Genomic DNA, 23,790 nt, shown 5'->3' with positions numbered 1-23,790 from the left:
CTAAGACAATGCTCGTTTTTCAAGTAAAAATTTATTAAAAATTGTTGCTCGTCTTGCAAAACACTCGTAAACCACATTACTCGTAATCCGAGGTTCCACTGTACTGTCATTGTCCTCACTCCAGTTGATATGTATTGTACCATTGATGCAAATGCTAAAATGTTGGTTTATTTTATTATATTGTTGATTTGTTCAGCACTATTATGACTGTTCCAATTATTATACCTTCTTTTGCTTTTGATTGAAGTTTGAGGCTTACTTTGTTAAATCCCACATAGCATAAAATGGAAAGCAAGTGTGCTAGGCTGTGCAACTTCTTGTTCGACACCAAAAAGTGCCCTTGATAAAGGAAATGGGGAGGGATTTGGGATTCAGCCTTGTTCCAGAAGCTTTTTAGCTTTGCAGCATGTGTTAGCCGGGAACAGAACAACATGGACAGTTCAGAAGCAATTTGGAAATCAGACATGACGTTAGCAGATGTGTTTTACTGATTAAAGTGCTTTTGTGACTGGTTTCAAATGTAGCGTTTGTCAGGCAGCTGCTCTCTCCACTTTGCAGGAATGAGGACCGTACCAACATAATTTCATGTACGCTTGAAACAAACAGTAGGTGTAATTACAGTAAGGATTGTTAGAACACCTGTGACGTGAAGTGATACATATAGTTAATCATCCCAGTGCTGGTACTGTATGCTCTATATCACCACTAATGGAGTGCCTCTCATCCAATTAAGTTACTTGGCTTGGACTAACTGCTGTATAATTGTAGCCAGCTATACCATACTGTAGTTATAGTTAAGACACCAGCAAAAAAGGTCCTAATCTAAAATTCATATGGTAAAGAATTCTACTAATGAATAGAAACTAATTACACAAATAATAACTAGAATTTCTGTTAGAATTTCTGTTATAAGTACTTTTATAATGTGTAAATTTCACTACAAGAATATGAAAATGAGGTTACACTCAATAAGGACATTATTATTAGACACCTTTTAATTCAAGTTTGTTTGTAATTAATATTCCACACTTTAGGATATATATCCTTACAGTATATGTGGGAATGCATGCATGATCATTTAGAATTTTCCTCTTGCCTATGTCAGTTTACAAGGTTTTTGTATTCAATAGACTCATGATAAAATTGTAACATGGGCCTCCTTTAGTGTTAAGTGTAAATGTATAGTGCATGCTTATGATATAGATAACAGAAGTATTGCGTTGTTTACTCTACAAAAATTTACATAATGTAGGTTAAAGTTAACAAATTTCCAGTTCTAGTAATGTACCCATCACCAGGGAAACGGGGTGTTAGGCACTAACATGACGTTCTGTGGGGGACACCAGAGTGTCCAGAGGTAACATACCATGCACCAGGAGCACGGTGTAACTTCATGAGCACAAACTGGAACGTAAGATTTGAACATCTACATTTAAAAAATAAAAACGACAGAGCTAACCACTAAGCCACTGAGATGACCACCTACTGTATGTACTATATCTGTGACAAAGTTCTCTTAAACACATACATAGTATAAAACTGTTAGGAAGTAATGGTCAGTTCTGCTGATTACAGCATTAAATATGAAAATAATTGCCCATCGCTAAATAATAAAAAAAATAATTTTGAGTGTGGAAATGATTTTAATAAATTATCATGCACAATAAATTAGCAATTTATCCTCAATTGTGTTGTATTTTATTAAATTCAAGTCAAACTGTTTTTTTTTTCTTTTTATAAAATGATACCAAACAGGGGTTTATTTCTCTATAATTCTTATTGCAAAGTTTAAACTTTTCTTAGGAAAAAGCACCATATTTGCTTATTTAATATTTGATAAGATAATTAATCTTAATAATAATAATAATAATAATAATAATAAAAATTTATAATAATTATTGCTCTTTTTAAAATAGTTTTAATAAGAAAAAATTTGCATACCTTTTAGGATGTGTTTAGCGCCTCTGTGTCGTGTGTCACTTATTCAGCTATAGCCTCTACTGTGAAGTAAGACTACTTAACAGTCTGTTTGAGTTGCAGAACACACCCACTGATACAATTTTATGTCACCCACAACTAATATCTAAAACTATTTCCAGTTATACAATTATACACCCATTCGCTCTTGCACTGTGCTATTTTAAATAATAGAAACAAAGCATGACAGGAAGACTAATGCCATTTTTTCCCTTTTTTTTTGCAAAAAAGACTTGCTTTTTTATTACACTGTGTAATCCTGAGCACTTCTCCTGTATATTGTTTTGAGGTTAACCTAGCTGTGTCTCATTTTATACAGATAAGTTGTATATAAAATGGAGGGGAGGGGATCCACATCTGCCCCACGCAAACTCTCTGTTGGTGTCCCACAGGGCTCAGTACTTGGTCCCTTTTCTGTTTTCCCTCTTGGTAATATAATACCCTCACATGGATTTTTATACAATTGTTATGCAGATGACACACAACTTAGTCTTTCCTTTCCTCCCTTAGACACTCAAGTTTCCACATGGATCTCATCATGTCTGGCAGACATCTCATCCTGTATGACAGCTCATTAGCTGAAGCTATTTGATAAGCTGATAAGTATAAAATGTGGGTGACTTTACTATAAAATAAAAGTCATTTATTGCTGACTAATCAGAAAGTCAGAGTGTGGAGCTCAATGATTTTGTTTTGCATTTTTCACTAACATTTTTTATATTAAAGCATGAGTAATTGAAATGGTGGCGTGAAGGTTTGTGACGATCAGTGATTCTGTGAGTCTCCCACTCAATGCATAAAAGTTAATTCTTACCAGTAATACAGTATGTATCCAACAGGTTAGCTTATTGGCTAACTTACTGTGTTAAATCCCACAAAGCATGAAATGGAAAGCAAGTGTGCTAGGGTGTACAATCTCTTATTTGACACCAAATAGTGCCCTTGATAAAGGAAATGGGGAGGGATTTGAGATTCAGCCTTGTTCCAGAAGCTGGTTAGCTTTGCAGCTCATGTGAGCTGAGAACAGAACAACATGGACAGTTCAGATGCAATTTGGGAATCAGACATAATGTAAGCAGATGTGTTTTACTAATTAAAGTGCTTTTGTGACTGGTTTAGAATGTAACGTTTGGCAGGCAGCTGCTCTCTCCACTTTCCAGGAATGAGGACTGTACCGACATAATTTCATGTACTGTATGCTTGAAACCAACAGTACTGTAGGTGTAAATAAGGATTGTTAGAACACCTGTGATGTGAAGTGATACATATAGTTAATCATCCTATTGCTGTTATGCTCTATATTACCGCTCATGGAGTGCCTCTTATCCAATCAAGTTATTTGGCTGGGATTAACTGCTGTATAATTGTAGCTAGCTATACTGTACTGTAGTTAAACTGTAGTTAAGATACCAGCAAAAAAGGTCCTAATCAAAAATCAATATGGTAAAGAATTCTACTAATGAATAGAAACTAATTAAGCAGCTAGTAACTAGAATTTCTGTTAACTGCTATTTGTGTAAAATAAATAATAAATTAACCAAATAAGACAGAGATAATCTCTATTCTATCATTAAGTAAAGTTAAAAAAAGAATCTTAAGGCCTAAATCATCCAACAGTTCGATTGAAGGATTGTTTAACACTTACACTTGGAATCCAGGATGCAGTTTTAATTTTCCTAATATGCATATACTGTACAATTTTGGTTACCTCCAATATTAGCCAATGCACCAAAACTACCGCTTTCTGCTGAATTCATTTTCTATTCCTTTTTTACTCATTTTATAAAAACTCTGCATCCCTTTAATATTTAAATAATTGTTTTTTTTCTACATATTTTTAGTTCAACCTTTATTCATTCCATATAAATTATTGCACAGTGAAACTTTTTATTACATCCCAGCTTATTGTTAGTAGACTGGGGTCAAATGCAGGGTCAGCCTACGCTCACCATTGTCGGGTGGAGCTGGGGTGCAAACCGCCAACCTTTCAATCAGTAACCCAGAGCCTTTACACATTGAGCCATCACTGCCTGTAGAGTGTACATGACATGATAATTTGGTAATGAAATATGAGGTATTTTGTTTTCCTGATCTAATCCCTTGATAACATGACATGCCTAAGAACAGCCATGAACTAACATGAACCCCCCCGCCCCCCAAGCCCTCCACCCAATTTCACACACTTAACATTACATGCTTCTTAATGAAAATGAGCTCAAAATTTCTTTTACTATAATTATTTCTCAAATGGTTTTCTTACTGAATCGGCTTTCCCAAAAATTTTTTAAAGTCTTTAAAAAATATATTTAAAAAATATATTTATATATGTATGACTTTGTACATTTTTTATATCTTAACAAACACAGATGTGTAGAAATATATTTTAGTTCCTAGCGTGAGACAGTGCACAGTGTTAGCTTCCTGATGTGGTTTCAATACAATGCTATGGTCAGCATTCTGCACAAACTGTCACTTTAAAGCAAAAGTTTAAAGCTATACAGCATTAAAATCACCATGGCTACAATTAGCAGACAAAGTTAAGGGGGAAAATAAAGTCCACTTAGAGTGAAATATCTCAGGACTGACATGCCTCATTGTTTTTTCCAAAGGATGGAAAAAGTCTTTTAAAGTTAAATGTCTTCCAAAACATTTGCCTAAAAGCCTTGCAGAGAAAAAAGTAGATCAGAGGGTCCAGGCATACATTTAGAGCTGAGATCCAGAGCAAAAAGTCTTCTGCAATTTTAAGTTTGGAACATGTGCTATTGCTTTGAACCTGTAGTTTAGTATAAGGTATTCGGACGCAGTAGTACGGTACGTAGCAGATACAAAACACGATAAGAATAAGAAAAACCCGAAGCTTTGCTTTACGTTTCCATATATTTCCGCTATTGCTGCGAGCTCTTTGATACGACTCCAAAACTGTCTTAGCAATGCAAATATAACAAAACACAATTAAAATGCAGCTTGTCCAAAAAATTGTTTCGCCCACATTGACGACTCCCGTGTGCCAAGTAATTCCTAGTTTGCTTTTCATGTTCATGCAGAACTCTCCAGTCTTATTTGTGCGATCTTGATTTGATGTTATAATAATCGGGATCGCAGTAGTGCCGATTAACGCAATCCAGAAAGTGAATGATAAGACATTACTAAATAACAGGTTCTGACATAGAAGACTTCCTCCAGATCTCACAATTTTTAAGTAGCGGTCCAGGCTGATGAGTCCCATCAATATCACACTCATGTTCATGGCCAGGTAGAAGACAGGGCTTGAGAATCGGCAAGTGAAAGCGTTTAGCCCATCTGAGGCATTTGTGAGCTTGCTGGCACCTCGGATAGGAAAAGTCAAGGTCATGAGGAGGTCGGCTGCCACCAAGTGCTTCAGGTACACCATGAAAGTAGAATCGGACTTGAGGTGTAAACATGTCCAAGCCACTACAAGGTTTAGCAGAAGAGCAGGGGGGAAAATTATAAAATAGAGACTGGGAAGTGCTGTTTCCCATGAAGTTGTATTATTTCCACAATCCAAATCTGGATCATCATTGACATTTGAAGCCATGATTAAGCCTGAAACATAAATATATGATTAAAATACTTGTAAATTAAAAATCTTTCGGCATAGGTTTTTTTCATTTTGTTAAATATAACATGCATAATCTTAAATTAAATAAGGACACAAAGTAATGTGCTAACATGGAAGCTTGCCGGTGTTTTTACAAAGAAGCTTTAGACATCAACGAGTGTATTTGGGTTTTCGGATATGTCATGTACGACAAAAGTTATAATTACTTTTATAACGTGTAAATTTAACTACAAGAATATGAAAATGAGGTTACACTCAATAAGGACATTATTATTTAACACACCTTCTAATTCAAGTTTGTTTGTAATTAATATTTCACAATTTAGGATAGATCTCCTTATACTGTATGTGGGAATGCATGCATGAGCATGTATCGTGCATGCTTATGATATACAGTAGATAACAGAAGTATTGGGTTGTTCACTCTGCAAAAATTCACATCTGTTGAAGTTAACAAATTCCCAGTTCTAGTAATGTACCCATCAACAGGAAAACGGGGTGTTAGGCACTAACATGATGTTCTGTGAGGTACACCAGAGGTAACATACCAAGCACCAGGAGCACGGTGTAACTTTATGAGCACAAACTGAAACGTGAGATTTGAACATCTGCATTTTAGAAATGAAAGTGCTTACCACTATGCCACCAAAATGACTACCTATATACAGTACTACATATGTGACAAAGTTTTTTTAATCACATATGTTGTATTAAACTGTAAGGAATTAGCGGTTAGTTCTGCTGAATGCAGCATTAAATATGGAAATAATTGCCCATTGCTAATGATTTAAAAAATTATTTTAAATGTAGAAATGCTTTTAATAATTCATCATGCATGATAAATCAGCAATATATCCTGAAGTGTGTTGTATTTTATTTACTTAAACTTAAACTGTGTTTTTTTTTTTTTTGTATTAAAAAGATACCAAACAGGGTTTCATTTCTCTATAAGTGTTATTGCAAAGTTTAGCCTTTTCTTTGGGAAAGGCACCATATTTGCTTATTAAATATTTTATAAGAATATTTATTGCTTTTTTAAAAATAGTTTTAATAAAAAAAAAATTGCATACCTTTTAGGATGTGTTTAGTGCCTCTGTGTCGTGTGTGTCACTTATTCAGCTATAGCCTCTACTGTGAAGTAAGACTATTTACCAGTATGTTTGAGTTGCAGAACACACCCACTGATACAATTCTATGTCACTCACAACTAATATCTAAAACCGGTTTCCGGTTATATACAGTAATTATATATCCATTTGCTCTCGCACTGTGCTATTTTAAATAATAAGAACAAAGCATGACAGGAAGAGAAATGTCATTTTCTTTTTTTTTGCAGAAAAGACTTGCTCTTTCATCACTCTGTGTAATCCTGAGCACTTCTCATGTATTTTGTTTTGAGTTTAACATAGCTCTGTCTCATTTACAGTATACAGATAGGTCTTATGAGGTGACATGGAGGGGATCCACATCTGCTCCACGCAAACTCTCAGTTGGTGTCTCACAGGGCATAGTACTTGGTCCCTTTCCTGTTTTCCCTCTATACCCAGTCTCTTGGTAAGATAATACCCTCACATGGCTTTTTATACCATTGGTATGCAGATTCCACACAACTTATTCTCTCCTTTTCTCCCTTAGACACTCAGGTTTCCACCTGGATCTCAGCATGTCTGGCAGATATCTCATCCTGTATGACAGCTCATTAGCTGAAGCTATGTATTGAGTGTCTGCGACTTTACTTTAAAATAAAAGCCATTTATTGCTGACTTATCAGAAAGTCAGAGTCTGGAGCTCAATGATTTTGTTTGCGTTTTTTAACTGACAATTTTTTTTATAATAAAGCATGAGAAATTGGAAGGGTGCTGTGAGCTGTCCACGTTTATAATCACCTTTCAGTATGACATATTTTACTGAGAGTACAATTGTCTATGGAGACAATAGTTGTGTGTTTGTTTCTGTGCATTTGTAAGCAATGTGTATAACTATTAAATCATTAGTGTCCATATACTTTGGGCATACAGTATAGTGTAGTACATGATAGTGCTTTGGTATATATGGCATAAAGCAGATATGGCAAAATTAATAATAATGAACAAAAGCAGACCTAAGAACCTCAAATTTTCCTCAGTATTGCAGAAACACTTTTTTTTTTTTTTTTACAACTGTCGGCTTTTCAATAAGGTCCTGCTGTCGTTAATCTGCCATGCTAGTGCCAGGATGAGTAGGCCTGTCTCAGAGTTTAAACTTTTCTCTGTCATGCCAATCTTTATTTGCTCATTTGCATTCATCTATTTTGTAGATGGAAACGTGATACTACACAACTAGCCGAAACTATTTCTTCAGAACTGCCCTGTGTGTTGGAAAGAAGGCAAATGCCACTATTCAAATGGTATTGAGTTGCATAGTTACCTGTATTCACTGTGTTGTATCAATGTGTATTGCATGTACAGTAAATATTGTATTACAATGATTACATGGCAAAATAAGTCTTAATCAATCAAAGTGTAAAAAAGATACAATTTAAAAATATGTTGTTAATGTAATAATCTTAGAAACAACCTGATTTCTTTTCTGCCATTTTTATTTTTTTTATCTTGGTCTCTCCACATGGCACCCGGCACATCAAGCAAGGGAACCTGCCCCCACCACCTCACACACATTTCACACATTAAACATTACATGCTTCTTAATGAAAATGAGCTCAAATATTACGTTTTTTAAATCACATTTATTTCTCAAATGGTTTTCTTACTGGATTAGTTTTCCCAAAGAAAAACTAGTTATAAAAATTAGTAATTTTTTTTTTTAAAAGCTGCAAAAATGTATGACTTTTTTATGTACATTTTTTATATCTTAACAAACACAGATGTGTAGAAATATATTTTAGTTCCTAGCGTGAGACAGTGCACAGTGTTAGCTTCCTGATGTGGTTTCAATACAATGCTATGGTCAGCATTCTGTACAAACTGTCACGTTAAAGCAAAAGTTTAAAGCTATACAGCATTAAAATCACCATGGCTCCAATTAGCATGTAAAGTTAAGAGGGAAATAAAGTCCACTTAAAGTGAAATATCTCAGGACTGACATGCCTCATTGTTTTTTTCCAAAGGATGGAAAAAGTCTTTTAAAGTTAAATGTCTTCCAAAACATTTGCCTGAAAGCCTTACAGAGAAAAAAGTAGATCAGAGGGTTTAGGCATACATTTAGAGCTGAGATCCAGAGCAAAAAGTCTTCAGCAATTTTAAGCTTGGAACATGTGCTATTTCTTTTAACCTGTATGATAGTGTAAGGTATTCGGACGCAGTAGTACGGTACGTAGCAGATAAAAAACACGATAAGAATAAGAAAAACCCGAAGCTTTACATTACTTTTCCGCATGTTTCCGCTATTGCTGGGAGCTCTTTGATACGACTCCAAAACTGTCTTAGCAATGCAAATATAACAAAACACAATTAAAATGCAGCTTATCAAAAAAATTGTTTCCCCCATATAGACGACTCCTGTGTGCCAAGTAATTCCTAGTTCGCTTTTCATGTTCATGCAGAACTCTCCAGTCTTATTTGTGTGGTCTTGATTCGATGTTATAATAATCGGGATCGTATTAGTACCGATTAACGCAATCCAGAAAGTGAATGATAAGACATTACTAAATAACAGGTTCTTACATAGAAGAGTTCCTCCAGATCTCACAATCTTTAAGTAGCGGTCCAGGCTGATGAGTCCCATCAATATTACACACATGTTCATGGCCAGGTAGAAGACGGGGCTTGAGAATTGGCAGGTGAAAGCGTTTAGCCAATCGGAGGCATTTGAGAGCTTGCTGGCACCTCGGATAGGTAAAGTCAAGGTCATGAGGAGGTCGGCTGCCACCAAGTGCTTCAGGTACACCATGAAAGTAGAATCAGACTTGAGGTGTAAACATATCCAAGCCACTACAAGGTTTAGCAAAAGAGCAGGAGGGAAAATTATGAAATAGAGACAGGGAAGTGCTATTTTCCATGCCGTTATATTATTTCCACAATTCCAATCCGGATCATCATTGACATATGAGGCCATGATTAAGCCTGAAACATAAATATATGTTTAGCATACTTGTAAATTGCTAATTTTTTAGCATAGTTTTTTTTTTTCATTTTGTTAAATATAACTTGCATAATCTAAAATTAAATTAGTAATAAGGACACACAAAGTAAGATGTAATATGGAAGCCTTGCTGATGTGTGTTACAGAAGAAGCTCTAGACATCAAAAAGTGCATTTGGGTTTTCGGATATGTCAGGTACTACAAAAGTTATAATAACTTTTATAAATTGTAAATTTCACTACAAGAATATGAAAATTTGGTTGCACTCAATAAGGACATTATTATTTTTATGGTCATGGAAACAAACGAAAACATCCAGAAAAACATGTGATCACGTGTATCCGTACTATTTCTTTGCTTTCGTGACCCATTTTTAATTTTATGCTCCGTCATGTTTGTAATGTGGATTAAATTAAAATAAAATTCAGTTTATCATATTGCCTAGGCTGTGCTGAGAAAAACAATACATCACTCTATACTGCACTTCTGAGCCCTATATATGGTTATTAAAAAAAAAAAAAAAAAATATGGCTAAAATGAGTTTTAAGGGCTATGCAGTGTTGGAGAGATAATACTCTGCACGACACTTTAGAACCCCAGCAGATATTTTGGTTTCAAGCAACTTAGAGATAAATTTTTACAAGCAGTTCGCAAGGCTAAAATAGACAATTTTAAGAAGCAGTTTTCGCTTAGTAGCTCTGATCCTAAAAAATTCTGGAATACAATAAAGGAGATGAAAAATAAGCCATCTTGTAAGCTACCTCCTTCACTCGACTTAGAGAACGCTGTAGTATCAGACAAGAAGCACATGTTGGAGCTCCTTAATAAGCATTTTATAACTTCTTGTCCAACCCTTGAATCATCTAATTCTGTTTCATCACCTATAAATTCTATTAATTGTTCTACTGCATCTCCTTCAACTCTCCCTCATCCTACACTACTTCCGTCCTCCTCCCATAGTTCCACCTTGCGGGCGTTTTCAGAGGAGGCTGTTCTGGATGAATTGCTCAGGCTAGATTCCAATAAATCTGCAGGGTCTAATGAGGTGGATCCTATGTTTTTTTTAAATTGCTGCCTCCATTATTGCTTTCCCATCACAGATATGTTTAATTTATCTTTACGCACAGGGCAAATTCATACGGCTCGGAAGTCAACGTTAGTGTTCCCTCTCTTTAAGGGTGGTGATCCGACAGATCCCAATTGTTTCAGGCCTATTTCTCACTGAATACTTGGAAGCATCTTGTCAATCAGGATTTAGAACTGGGTTTGGGTGTATAACAGCAACTCTTATAGCCTTAAATGATATCTATTCTGCTAAATTATACTGTGTTGCTATTTTCATTGACTTGGCCAAGGCCTTTGACTCTGTCAATCACAAACGTCTTATTAATATGCTTTATGATACTGGCATCTCTGACAAATGCTTGTCTTGGTTTTCTAATTATCTTAGTGGTAGAGTGCAGTCTGTTAAATCTAATCAACTCCTTCCCCAGCCTCTTTCAGTCACCAATGGCGTCCCACAGGGATCAATACTTGGACCCATACTTTTTTTCTACTTATATCAATACTGTAGCTAACTTGGTTACCAGAAGATGATTTATCTATCCATCTTTAAGCCGATGATACAATTCTTTACTCTACAGGTCCTTCTTCTACTCTACAGGTCCTTCTTCTGCCACAGTCTTGCAGCAACTTCAACTTAATAAATGGCAACAGCCTCTTTCTAATTTGCATCTCCAGCTAAATACTTCCAAAAGTAAAGTCATGTGGTTTGGAAAAAAACGTCACGTCCCATTAAGCTCTCCAAGTATCTGCTCCCTTGATGGGACACCATTGGATCAGATTACTGAATTTAAATATCTGGGAATTTGGCTAGATAACACTCTGTCTTTCTCAAAACACATTTGTAATTTGATGTCTTAGATTAAATCAAAACTTGGGTTTCTTAATAGAATGCTTTCGGCATTTACATCATCTGCTAGGAAAACTCTGGTGCAAATGACTATTCTCCCCATGTTTAATTATGGTGATGTTCTTTACAGATCAGCATCCAAATGCCTGCTTTAAAAGCTTGACGTTCTCTACCACTCTGCCATCCGGTTTATAACAAATGCTCCTTTTAAAACTCATCACTGTACCCTGTATTCTTCTCTTAACTGGTCTTCATTTCACACCCGCCATAAAATTTACTGGCTTATGGTCATTTACAAAACTCTCCTCGGTTTGTCCCCTCCTTACTTACAAGAATTGTTACACTCTTCTCCTTCTGGGTATAACACTCGTTTAGCTAACCTGATTTTGCTGACAGTTCCTAAGGCTACCTCTGTATTTGGCCTGTCGTCTTTTCAGAACGCTGTTGCTAGAGACTGCTATTTAGACTTTTTATTTAGAGTCTTCTATTTAGACTGTTATTTAGAGACTGTTGCTATTTAGACCAGCTGCTCTTGCTCATCGCTGCTCCATTGTTTACATATTTTTTTTTCGTAATTTTGTTTATATTGTATATATGTGTCATGCACACTCAGAACACGACCGGCACTAGGACCCGGAAGTGAAGCGGTCGCAAACCAGGAAGTATAAAAGGAGTAAACAAACCATAGCATCTTGCTCAGTCATTGAGTTCAGCCCATGTCGGTTCTGGCTTTCCATCCATCGATTCGTGAGTACTCACTTTATTGGGTTTTGCTTTCTGATTTTGAGTGTGTGTTTATAGGACGCGGGTTAAATTTGTGTTTTTCCCTTGCTCCCCTTTTGTGAGAGTCCTTAAACTAAATCGCGTGGTTATCCTGCCTATTCGCTTTCATCCGCGTTTGGGTTCACCATCCACGCTACATTGGGCTAATCGCTAAAGCTAAGTCATCTGGTCGCCCAGGTTAGTTCACCCTGACAGAATGACTGAGCCTAAAGCGGTGAACCCAGCGGATTACGCGCACCTCTGCGACGTGGTTGACCAGCATGCCGGGCTAATCAATAAGCTAACCGGGGAGATTGCTACTCTGCGCCAGGGCCTCCAAGACGTCGCGGCCTTGCGCCGCGAGGTGGCGGAGCTCAGGCAGGAGAACGCGGATCTCCGGGCGGCTGTTGCTAGCGCGGCGAGCCGGCCTCCCGCCGCGGCGGTCGCGGCGCCGCATCACCCCCCCCCCCCCCCCCTTCTTCTGATGTTTTTCTCTCACTACCAGAGAAATGGAATGGCACGGACGGGAAGTGTAGTGTGTTCCTAACAGCGCTCGATCTGGTGTTTGAGTTTAATTCCACCAAATACTCCACCGATCGGCTACGCATTGCTCTCCTCGTCTCGTTGCTATCTGGGCAGGCAGCAGAGTGGGCCACGGCAGTACTGAAATCAGACTCGGACACCGCCCATTCATACAACGAGTTTACACGTCAACTCAGACTCACCTTCGAACACCCTGCGGGCGAGGTGGAGACCGACACCAAGCTGTATCACCTGCGGCAGGGTGGATTGTCCGTGAGTCGCTACACCGCAGAGTTTAGGACCCTCGCCGTGCAGACATCTTGGGGAGACGCCGCGCTCCGGACATCCTATTACGAGGGGCTGGCGTCACGTATAAAAGACGAGCTTGCCGGACGAGAGCTTCCAGCCACGTTGGAGGGACTGATACAACTGGCCCTCCGCATCGATCAACGTCTCCTCTCTCGTCCGAAGCCAGCCCCGAGGACCCTGCCGCCTGCTCCTACCTATCACCGTTCTGCACCTTCACCACCGACCACTTTCACCACCGCCACTACTGGACCTGTCGGATCTCCACCTCCTGCCGTGGTTGACACCGGAGCCGGGGAACCCATGCAATTAGGACGCGCCTCCCTGACCGCCACCGAACGTGAGCGCCGGTATCGAGAGGGGCTGTGTGCTTACTGTGGGTCCGCGGCACACCACCGGGCGATCTGTCCTGTTCGTCCGGGAAACGCCCAGCCCCGGTGAGGCTGAGGAGAGACTCACCGGGCCCCCTCCATATCTCCACCACGACCGACACCACCACCTCTCGACTTACGGTTCAGGTAATCCTCCAATTTGGCCACAAACGAGTCAGAAGTACTGCGTTCATCGACTCCGGGGCAGCAGGTAACTTCATTGACTCTTCTTATGCCAAAAAATGGGGTGTAAAATTTGAGGCGTTATCCCAGCCCGTTCGGATCACATCTGTCGACGGTCGCCCCCTATCCACCAGTCCAATCACTTCCCAGACGGAACCTATCATTCTCTCCATTGATCAACACCAAGAACAACTCAGGTTCCACGTCACCTCCCTTTCCTCACCTCCCATCATCCTCGGACACCCCTGGCTGCAACAACATGACCCTCTCATCTCCTGGAAACAACATCGGGTTCTACAGTGGGGCGCGACCTGCACCGAACTATGCCTAAGGGCGACGGCTGGGACGTGCTCTCGGGAGTCCGAGGCCCCCGACGTCGACACCAACGCCATCCCCGAGGCATATCGGGACTTAGCCGAGGTCTTCTGTAAGAAGAGAGCTACACACCTTCCTCCACGACGCCCGTACGACCTCGCCATTGATCTCCAACCTGGCACGATTCCACCCCGCGGCCATCTCTACTCGCTGACACCCACAGAGACGCAGGCGATGGAGGAGTATGTCACCAACGCTCTTCGCCAAGGTACCATCAGGCCCTCCTCCTCACCTGCCGCCGCGGGGTTTTTCTTCGTGAAGAAGAAGGGAGGCGAACTTCGCCCATGTGTCGACTATCGGGGGCTAAACAACATAACCATTAAAAACCGACATCCACTGCCTCTTACCAACTCAGCCCTGGACGCCCTCTCTGGTGCCACCATCTTTACCAAGTTGGACCTCCGGAGCGCCTACAACTTGGTGCGCATCAGAGAGGGCGATGAGTGGAAGACGGCCTTCATTACTCCAACTGGACACTACGAGAGTCTCGTTATCCCTTTCGGACTATGTAATGCCCCCGCCGCTTTTCAACATCTGATTAATGACGTTCTCCGTGACATGCTTGGCCGGTGGGCATTCGCCTATCTCGACGACATCCTCATTTACTCACGCACCGCTGAAGAACATATCCAGCACGTCAGGGCGGTTCTAAAGAGACTACTCGCCCACCAACTGTACTGTAAGTTGGAAAAGTGCGCCTTTCACGAGCGCTCCACCACGTTCCTGGGTTTTGTCATCTCGCCCCAGGGTGTGGCCATGGACCCGCAGAAGCTGGAGGTTGTGCGTCATTGGCCCCTACCCAAGACCCTTAAGCAACTCCAACGGTTTCTCGGGTTTGCGAATTTCTATCGTCGCTTTATCCGGGACTACAGTACAGTTGCTGCCCCCCTAACCGCTCTGACTCGGCCCTCATCTCTCCCTTTCCACTTCAACCCTACTGCTATCGCCGCCTTCAAGAATCTCTGCCACCGTTTCACCACCGCTCCTATTCTTCTTCACCCTGATGTCAGTAAACCATTCGTTGTGGAGGTGGACGCTTCAGATGTGGGCGCTGGAGCAGTTCTCTCCCAACGGGGTCCAGATCAGAAACTACACCCATGTAGCTTCTTCTCCAAAAAATTTGACTCCACTCAGCAGCGATACGGGGTAGGGGACCGCGAGCTGCTGGCCATAAAGTGGGCTTTGGAGGAATGGCGTCACTGGCTCCAGGGCGTCAGGGAGCCATTCATTATCTGGACAGACCATCAAAACCTCATCTCCATCAGAAATCTAAAACAGTTGAACCCACGACAGGCGCGGTGGGCATTATTTTTCGAGAACTATGACTTCCACCTCTCCTACCGCCCGGGGTCCAAGAACACCAAGGCGGACGCTCTCTCCCGGCAATTGGAGCTGGATTTTCCCCGGGCGGACCCCGCGCCTGTCCTCCCACCTTCCAAGATAATTGCTCCACTTCAATTGGACTTGGAAACGAGAGTCCGCCAGGCGCAGACCACAGAGACCGAACCGGCAGGTGTGCCGCCTGGACGGCTCTACGTGCCCGGGACTATGAGATCTGAGGTTTTACAATGGGGTCACTCGTCTCCCATATCTGGACACCCGGGCACGCGACGGACCCATCTCTTCATCGAACGAGACTTCTGGTGGCCATCTCTCGCGAAGGACGTCAAAGAGTTCGTTCAGGCGTGCCCAGTGTGCGCCAGGGCCAAGGATCCAAATCAACCTACATCGGGAGACCTTCAACCGCTTCCGGTTCCCCGGAGGCCCTGGACGCACATTGCCGTCGACTTTGTCGTGGGCCTGCCGGTCTCCGAAGGAAAAGACGTCATAATGACCATCGTCGATCGGTTCTCTAAGGCCGTGCACCTGGTGGCTCTCGCTGGACTCCCGTCAGCCAAAAGGACAGCTGAGCTGATACTAGAGCATGTAGTCCGCCTGCATGGGTTCCCCAAGGACATCGTCTCGGACAGAGGGCCCCAGTTTACTGCCAAATTCTGGAAAGCCTTCTGCCGTCTGATCGACTCCACCTGCAGCCTTTCATCCGGATACCACCCACAAACTAACGGTCAGACGGAGCGGACCAACCAACAACTGGAGCGCTACCTGAGATGCTTCGTCGCCGATCGTCAGCGCTCCTGGGCTCGCTACCTCATCTGGGCAGAACTATCCCACAATCTTCACACCTCCTCAGCCACGAAGTTCAGCCCATTTGAGGTATGCTACGGCTTTCAACCCTCTATGTTCAACCACCCCGAACCGGAGGTTGATGTGCCGTCAGCCCAACAGTTGGTCCGCCGGTGTCGGCGGCTGTGGAACCAGGCCAACAGATCCATCCGGCAGGCCAACACCCGCTACATCGCCCAGCATCGCCGTCGACACCCCCCGGGACGATTGTACCACGTAGGTGACAGGGTATGGCTTTCTACAAAAAATCTTCATCTTCGCACCGAATCACGCAAACTCTCACCTAGGTTCATTGGTCCATACCGCATTACTCTACGAATAAACCCCGTCACCTACCGGCTCCAGCTGCCTGCGGCGCTCCGGATCCATCCAGTATTCCACATCTCTCAGCTGAAACACTTCACCACATCTCCCCTATTCCACCCACCCCCCCTGCTCCTCCTCCCCGAATCATCGACGGTGGTCCCGCCTACACGGTACGCCGGATCCTTGACTCGCGTCCTCGGGGCAGAGGTATCCAATACCTGGTCGACTGGGAGGGCTACGGCCCCGTGGAGCGGTCTTGGATTCCGGCCCGTTTCATTCTCGACCAGGAACTAATCCGAGACTACCGTCGTCGGGTATCCTCCACCTCAGGACCGTCTGGAGCCGGTCCTGGACAGGGGGGTACTGTCATGCACACTCAGAACACGACCGGCACTAGGACCCGGAAGTGAAGCGGTCGCAAACCAGGAAGTATAAAAGGAGTAAACAAACCATAGCATCTTGCTCAGTCATTGAGTTCAGCCCATGTCGGTTCTGGCTTTCCATCCATCGATTCGTGAGTACTCACTTTATTGGGTTTTGCTTTCTGATTTTGAGTGTGTGTTTATAGGACGCGGGTTAAATTTGTGTTTTTCCCTTGCTCCCCTTTTGTGAGAGTCCTTAAACTAAATCGCGTGGTTATCCTGCCTATTCGCTTTCATCCGCGTTTGGGTTCACCATCCACGCTACATTGGGCTAATCGCTAAAGCTAAGTCATCTGGTCGCCCAGGTTAGTTCACCCTGACAATATGTACCATTTTTAAAATGTCTTATTTTTATTATTCCCCCTATTTCCCCCAAAAGGCTCAGCCTTTGCCAGGCCACAGTCTGTCTTGTCTGGTTAGATAAAGGTAGATAATAAAAATAATAATAAAAAATTTAACTCGTGAAATACATTTAATTAGCCATCCTTTAATTTATTTCATCCTCATTCATATATATATATATATATTTTTTTTTTATTATTATTTTTTTTTCTTAAATAAGTTGTAGATATACAGCACAAACTGGTATACAGTACATGTATTGTACTTCACAGAAAATGCCTCAAGGCTTTATTAAGGCATAATGTGCTGTATGTAAAGTATCATGCAAGATAAAGATCCGAATTTGCAGATACAGCAGGAGCACACATTATCTTTATCCCTTAATTAAATAGCAGTTATTAACTTTGCACGCATCATCAAACAATGCTTAAACATCCTGAGAGAATTATCTAAATAAATGCATGCAACCTTAGAATATTCATGAACAAGAGGGAGCTTCATGCAGATTAATGAGCATATCAGGCAATGGACATACATCCGCCAGCTTGATGCCCGTTTGTCTCTGAAGTACCTTGCTCAAAATGTCCAATAGTGGTAACCTGGTGGCATTGGGGCTCGATCCTGGGACCACCTCGTCCATAGTCTAACACCTTATCCACCAATACAACCCTGCCATATACTGTATATTATATATTGTATATTATATTATATATATATTTTTTTTTTGAGAATTAGACACACCTTCTAATTCAAGTTTGTTTGTAATTAATATTTTACACTTTGGGATATATCTTCTTATATGTGGGAATGAATTTAGAATTTTCTTCTTACATATGTAAGTTTACAAGGTTTTTGCATTCAATTGACTCTATAAAATAAATTTCTAACATGGGGCTCTTTTAGTAAATGTATAGTGCATGCTTATGATATAGATAAAAAAAAGTATTGCATTATTCACTCTACAAAAATTCACATCTGTTAAAGTTAACAAATTTCCAGTGACCTGTTGCACTTTAGATAATTTGTGGACTTAATCAAAGTATTTAAGTTTAAATGATATCCCTATAACATTAAATTAAAAAATAGCTTTTTTTTAATTCACTCTATACAGCTTAGAGGCTTAGTGATATAATTTGTCATTTTTGTTGTATAAGCTATTTTTTTTTAATGTCACATAACTAGTACATCATTACCATAAAACTGACTGGGCCTATCTATTTTACACAGTGCCAATTAAAAGCAAATTTCACATATTTGATACACAACTCTATTATTCTCAGTAAAAACAATGATTTGTTGGTGCTAGTTCTAGTAATGTACTCATCACCAGGGTAACGTGGTGTTAGGCACAAGCATGACGTTCTGTGGGGGACACCAGAGTGTCCAGAGGTAACATACCAAGCAAAAGGACCACCGTGTAACTTTATGAGCGCAAACTAAAACGTGAAATTTGAACATCTAAATTTTAGAGATATAATGTGACAGTGCTAAGCACTAAGCCACTGAGATGACTACCTATATACTACATATGTGACAAAGTTTTTTTTTATCACATACGTTGTATAAAACTGTAAGAAAGTGGCGGTCAGTTCTGCTGCTTGCAGCATTAATATGGAAATAACTGCTCATCGCTAAATGATTTTAAAAATAATTGAGTGTAGAAAGGCTTTTAATAAATTATCATGCATAATAAATCAGCAATATATTCTAAATTGTGTTGTATTTTATTTAATTAAACTTAGTTTTTTAATGAAATGATACCAAACAGGGTTTCATTACTTTATAATTGTTTTTGCAAAGTTTAGCCTTTTAATAGAAAAAGGCACCATATTTGATATACATTTAATATTTGATAAGAAAATCATTAAAATAAGGAAAAATAATTGCCATTTTTAAAATAGTTTTAATAAGAAAAAATTTGCATACCTTTTAGGATGTGTTTAGCGCCTCTGTGTTGTTAGCTATAGCCTCCACTGTGAAGTAAGACTACTTAGGTTTGTTCGAGTTGCAGACACACCCACTGATACAATTCTACGTCTCTGACAACCAATATCCAAAACCGGTTTCCGGTTATACAATTATACACCCATTTGCTCTCACACCATGCTATTTTGAATAATAAGAACAAAGCATGACAGGAAGAGTAGTGTCATTTTCTTTTCTTTGCAGAAAAGACATGCTCTTTTATCACACTGTGTAATCCTGAGCACATCTCTTGAATTTTGTTTTAAGTTTTGTCATATGAAGCGACAGGGTAGGGATCTACATCTGCCCCATGCAAACTCTCTGTTGGTGTCCCACAGGGCTCAGTACTTGGTCTCTAGTCTTTTCTCTTAGTAATACCTTCACATGGCTTTTTATACCATTGGAATGCAGATGACACACTTAAAACTTATTCTCTCTTTTCCTTCCTTAGACACTCAGGTTTCCACCCGGATCTCAGCATGTCTGGCAGACATCTCATTCTGTATGACAGCTCATCAGTCGAAGCTCAATATGATTAAAACCAAACTGCTGTTCATCTCTTGTGATTCATCCCCCTATGAAGGCCTTGTATTCTCCCTGGACAACAATCATATCACTTCTTCATGTGATATGTGCCCACAATCTTGGGACCTCTGGACAGTCAGGTATCATTTTCCCCCACACTGCTAACTTTACTCGCTCTTGTCGATTTCTTCTTGACAACATCAAAAGAATCCACCTAATTCTTTCTTCCCCATAAGAAATAATGAAAATTCTAATTATCCATTCCTCAGCCCCCCAAAAATAAGAAATACCTAAAAATAAATACAAAATATAAAGTAAAAATTAAACAAATTGATCTGCACTTTCCCTTTAACAAAAAGTAAAACTAAATCCAGACAAATAAGTGTCGGTGTCAGTACAAGAAAAGACTGTTTTATCAGGAAAATTAACAAGGAACATTGCTAATAACACTTCATCGCATACCAACTGTTATAAGTGCTGTGCACAGGCTTTAAAGATAAGGCATATATGCAGAGGTGAATATACTTTGGAAAAGTCTTTAATACACAAAACAGAACATAAACCAATACTCACACAAAAGAACTAAGTAGCATGAAACAATGAAACTAGGAACTCAACATCACACTGAAAAACAATGAGGATTCATAATAACCATAACTTGATTAATATAGCAGGAATTAACTGCACAGGAGCTAGACTCAACAAGGAGTTAAACCTAAATTAAGACTAGGCTAAACAAATGCTAGGAGCTAAACCAGCTAAGCTAAACATGGGCTATGGTAACTTCCGGTGACTTCCGGTTGAGTGAATGCTGGCGCGTTTGGCTGCCGCTGCCACCGGTATAAATTGAATTTAATTTACTAACCTAACTTAATTTACTAATCTAATTTAAGCTTTAATTGTTGGATTATTGGACTGATCATAGCTTGATCATAGCCCATGCGATAAGTGTGAAGTATTTCAGCTGCATAATCGACACTGCATCACACCTGTTGATTAGCCGCTCTGGCTAGCCTACCTGCTGCTGTTGCATCTACCTCATCCTCAGATGTGGATTATCAAGCTGTTGTTGTGGACTTTTCTGCTCTTTGCTTTATCATCTGCACATCCACGACTGTCATACACCGCAGAGGAAATCCATCTGTATCGCTCTCGTTATGAGCTGCCTGCTGCGTTACCCTTTCATCGGGAGATTCTTCGTAGCCGGCCCAGGTATATTCACCGTGGATCCAGGAGGAACTTCTGCATGGACCACAACGGCTCTATTCCATCTCTTTGGTCGGTGGGTCCTCGAAAATCTGTACGTGCAAAGAGATCTGCTGACCGCAGCCTATTAGCAGCGGTGTCTCGGCCGTCTGGGATCATTTATGATTGTTTAAAACTTTCCGTTTTTAATGTCCGTTCACTCAACAACAAAGCTGTCTTCCTTTCCGAGTACTGTACTGATCAAAATTTGGACATTGTTACTGAAACTTGGCAGCAGCCTAATGACTTTTTTCACTTAAATCAAGCGCTGCCACGTGGGTTTGTTTACATTGCGAAACCTCGCGCTTCTGGGAAAGGTGGTGGCCTCGCCCTGATGTATCGTGAGACCCTCAAGGTTGTTCCAGTGACTGTGAGGGAGACAACTTCTTTTGAAATATTGGCAGTCCAGTTAAACGGACCCACACCTACCCTCATTGTGACTGTTTATCGCCCTCCCAAGCCTTCTTCTGTTTTTATAACTGAATTTTTATCTATTTTAGCAGATCTTTGCACTATAACTCCTAATATAATTTTAACTGGAGATATGAATTTTCATATTGACAATCCTACAGATTTATTATGCAAAGAATTTATTTCCACTTTGGACAGCTTTAATATTGCACAGTTTGCCGATTTTCCGACCCACAACAAACGTCACACGCTGGATTTATTTTGTTGTTCTGGTCTTATACCTTTTGATCTTAATGCATTTGATCTTCCTATATCAGACCATAAGTTTTAAGTTTTTAAGATTTCCATTCCTATATCTAGTTTAGTTAAACGACGCACCATATCCTTCCATAATGTTAAAAAACTTAACATATCTGATTTGAATAATGAACTTTCTGTGGCATTGTCTACCTTCAATTTACAATCTCTTTCTCCTGTTGACCTGGTTGATCAATATAACTCCACTTTATTTTCTGTATTGGATAATTTGGCACCTCTTCGAATGCGCACTGTTACTTTTACAAAATCCTCCCCTTGGTTCACTCCTGGTCTCCGTTTATTGAAACGAGAATGCCGTCGTTTGGAACGTCTCTCTAACAAAACTGGACTTGTTATTTATCAACAAATACTGATCATGTTGCCATCTACAAAAATGCTTTAAACTCTGCTAAATCTGAATATTACTCACATTTAGTTAATCATGATTTTAATATCAGAGCATTTTTTTCTACTGTCCAATGACTTATTAAATCATTAGAAACCATCTTTCACTTTACTACTATATCCCAATGTCAAGATTTTTTGGATTTTTTGCATGACAAAGTCGATACAATCCATAAACATTTGACTACATCTTCTATAACACACATTGACTGTAGTTGGATTAATAACTTACATATATTACCGCTTGCTACACTTTCTGATTTTATTTTACCATCAGTTCAACAAATCAGTAATATCATCATTTCAGCACACCCATCTACTTGCTCCCTTGATCCTCTCCCCACATTCTTCTTGTTAAATTATGTCTCTCCACACTTTCTCCGGTCCTCACTACCATAGTTAATTCTTCGTTGTCCACCGGAATTGTTCCATTATCACTTAAAATGCTTCAGTTACACCTGTAATTAAGAAACCTGGTTTGGATCCCAAAGATTTTAATAATTATCGTCCCATTTCTAATTTACCATTTACTGCCAAAATTCTTGAACGTATTGTTACTGCATAGCTTCAGGATCATCTTCAAAATAACAATCTGTTAGAGCCTTTCCAAACTGGTTTTCGCTCTAAACATAGCACTGAAACAGCCTTAGTTAAAATCACCAATGATCTCCGTTGTGCAGCTGATTCTGGTATTTTTTCCATTCTCATTCTCCTTGACCTCACTACTGCCTTTGATACCATCTCGCACCCAGTCTTACTCGAGCCGGCATTGGGGTCACTGGTACTGCCCTAAAATGGTTTACTTCATATCTCAGCAACAGGAAACAATTTGTACAAATGAAAAATATCAAGTCATCCTCATCTCCATTACATCATGGAGTTCCTCAAGGTTTAGTGTTAGGTCCTCTTTTGTTTATTATTTACATCCTTCCTCTTGGTAATATTTTTCGGCATTTTGGAATTTGCTTTCACTGTTACGCTGATGACATTCAAATGTACATTTCCACAAAACCTAGTATTTCATCATGCTCCACTGCACTTATTGATTGTTTACAGGCCATTACATCTTGGATGACAAATAACAAACTCAAATTAAATGGCAATAAGAGTGAAGTTCTTCTCATTGGTTCCAATTCTACACTTTCCAAATCCCCACCCATCAGTATAAGCATTGAAGATTGTCTGATCCCCGTTTTCTCTCAGGTCAAAAGTTTAGGTGTAATACTGGACTCTACTCTTTCTTTTTCCTCACATATTAACAATACAGTTCGCATAGCTTTTTTTTATTCACGCAATATTACTAGACTCCGCCCATCACTCACTCAGCATTCAACCCAAGTTCTTGTTCATGCCCTTGTTACCTCACGTCTCGACTATTGTAATGCCCTTCTCGGTTTACCCCAAAAGCTTCTCCAACGACTTCAAAATGTCCATAACTGTGCTGCAAGAATCATTACTTGCACAAAATCAATTGAACATATTACACTGATTCTCATTCAACTTCACTGGCTCCCAATAACCCAAAGAATTCAATACAAACTCCTCCTTCTCACCTTTAAGTCACTTCGTCACCTTGTTCCCACATATCTGTCTGATTTGCTTCACCCATACACTCCTTCT

General features: G+C 40.1%; 2 protein-coding genes across 2 annotated transcripts; both read right to left on the bottom strand.

The window, feature by feature from the left end:
• Positions 1-4,329: 4,329 nt before the first annotated feature.
• On the bottom strand, positions 4,330-5,535 carry LOC128513357 (P2Y purinoceptor 14-like). Its single transcript, XM_053487106.1, has one exon. The coding sequence runs from the start codon at positions 5,531-5,533 to the stop codon at positions 4,553-4,555; it is 981 nt and encodes a 326-aa protein (XP_053343081.1). The 5' UTR covers positions 5,534-5,535; the 3' UTR covers positions 4,330-4,552.
• A 3,109-nt stretch (positions 5,536-8,644) lies between these two features.
• On the bottom strand, positions 8,645-9,610 carry LOC128512825 (P2Y purinoceptor 14-like). Its single transcript, XM_053486251.1, has one exon. The coding sequence runs from the start codon at positions 9,608-9,610 to the stop codon at positions 8,645-8,647; it is 966 nt and encodes a 321-aa protein (XP_053342226.1).
• Positions 9,611-23,790: the final 14,180 nt, after the last annotated feature.

The sequence above is a fragment of the Clarias gariepinus genome, chromosome 25, assembly GCF_024256425.1.
Source record: "Clarias gariepinus isolate MV-2021 ecotype Netherlands chromosome 25, CGAR_prim_01v2, whole genome shotgun sequence".
NCBI classification, from domain to species: domain Eukaryota; kingdom Metazoa; phylum Chordata; class Actinopteri; order Siluriformes; family Clariidae; genus Clarias; species Clarias gariepinus.
This window is presented reverse-complemented; position numbering and strand designations above follow the sequence as displayed.

What these genes read in the sequence shown, in the direction of transcription:
- LOC128513357 (XM_053487106.1), bottom strand. Translation starts at nt 5,533, where the DNA reads ATGGCTTCAAATGTCAATGATGATCCAGATTTGGATTGTGGAAATAAT.
- LOC128512825 (XM_053486251.1), bottom strand. Translation starts at nt 9,610, where the DNA reads ATGGCCTCATATGTCAATGATGATCCGGATTGGAATTGTGGAAATAAT.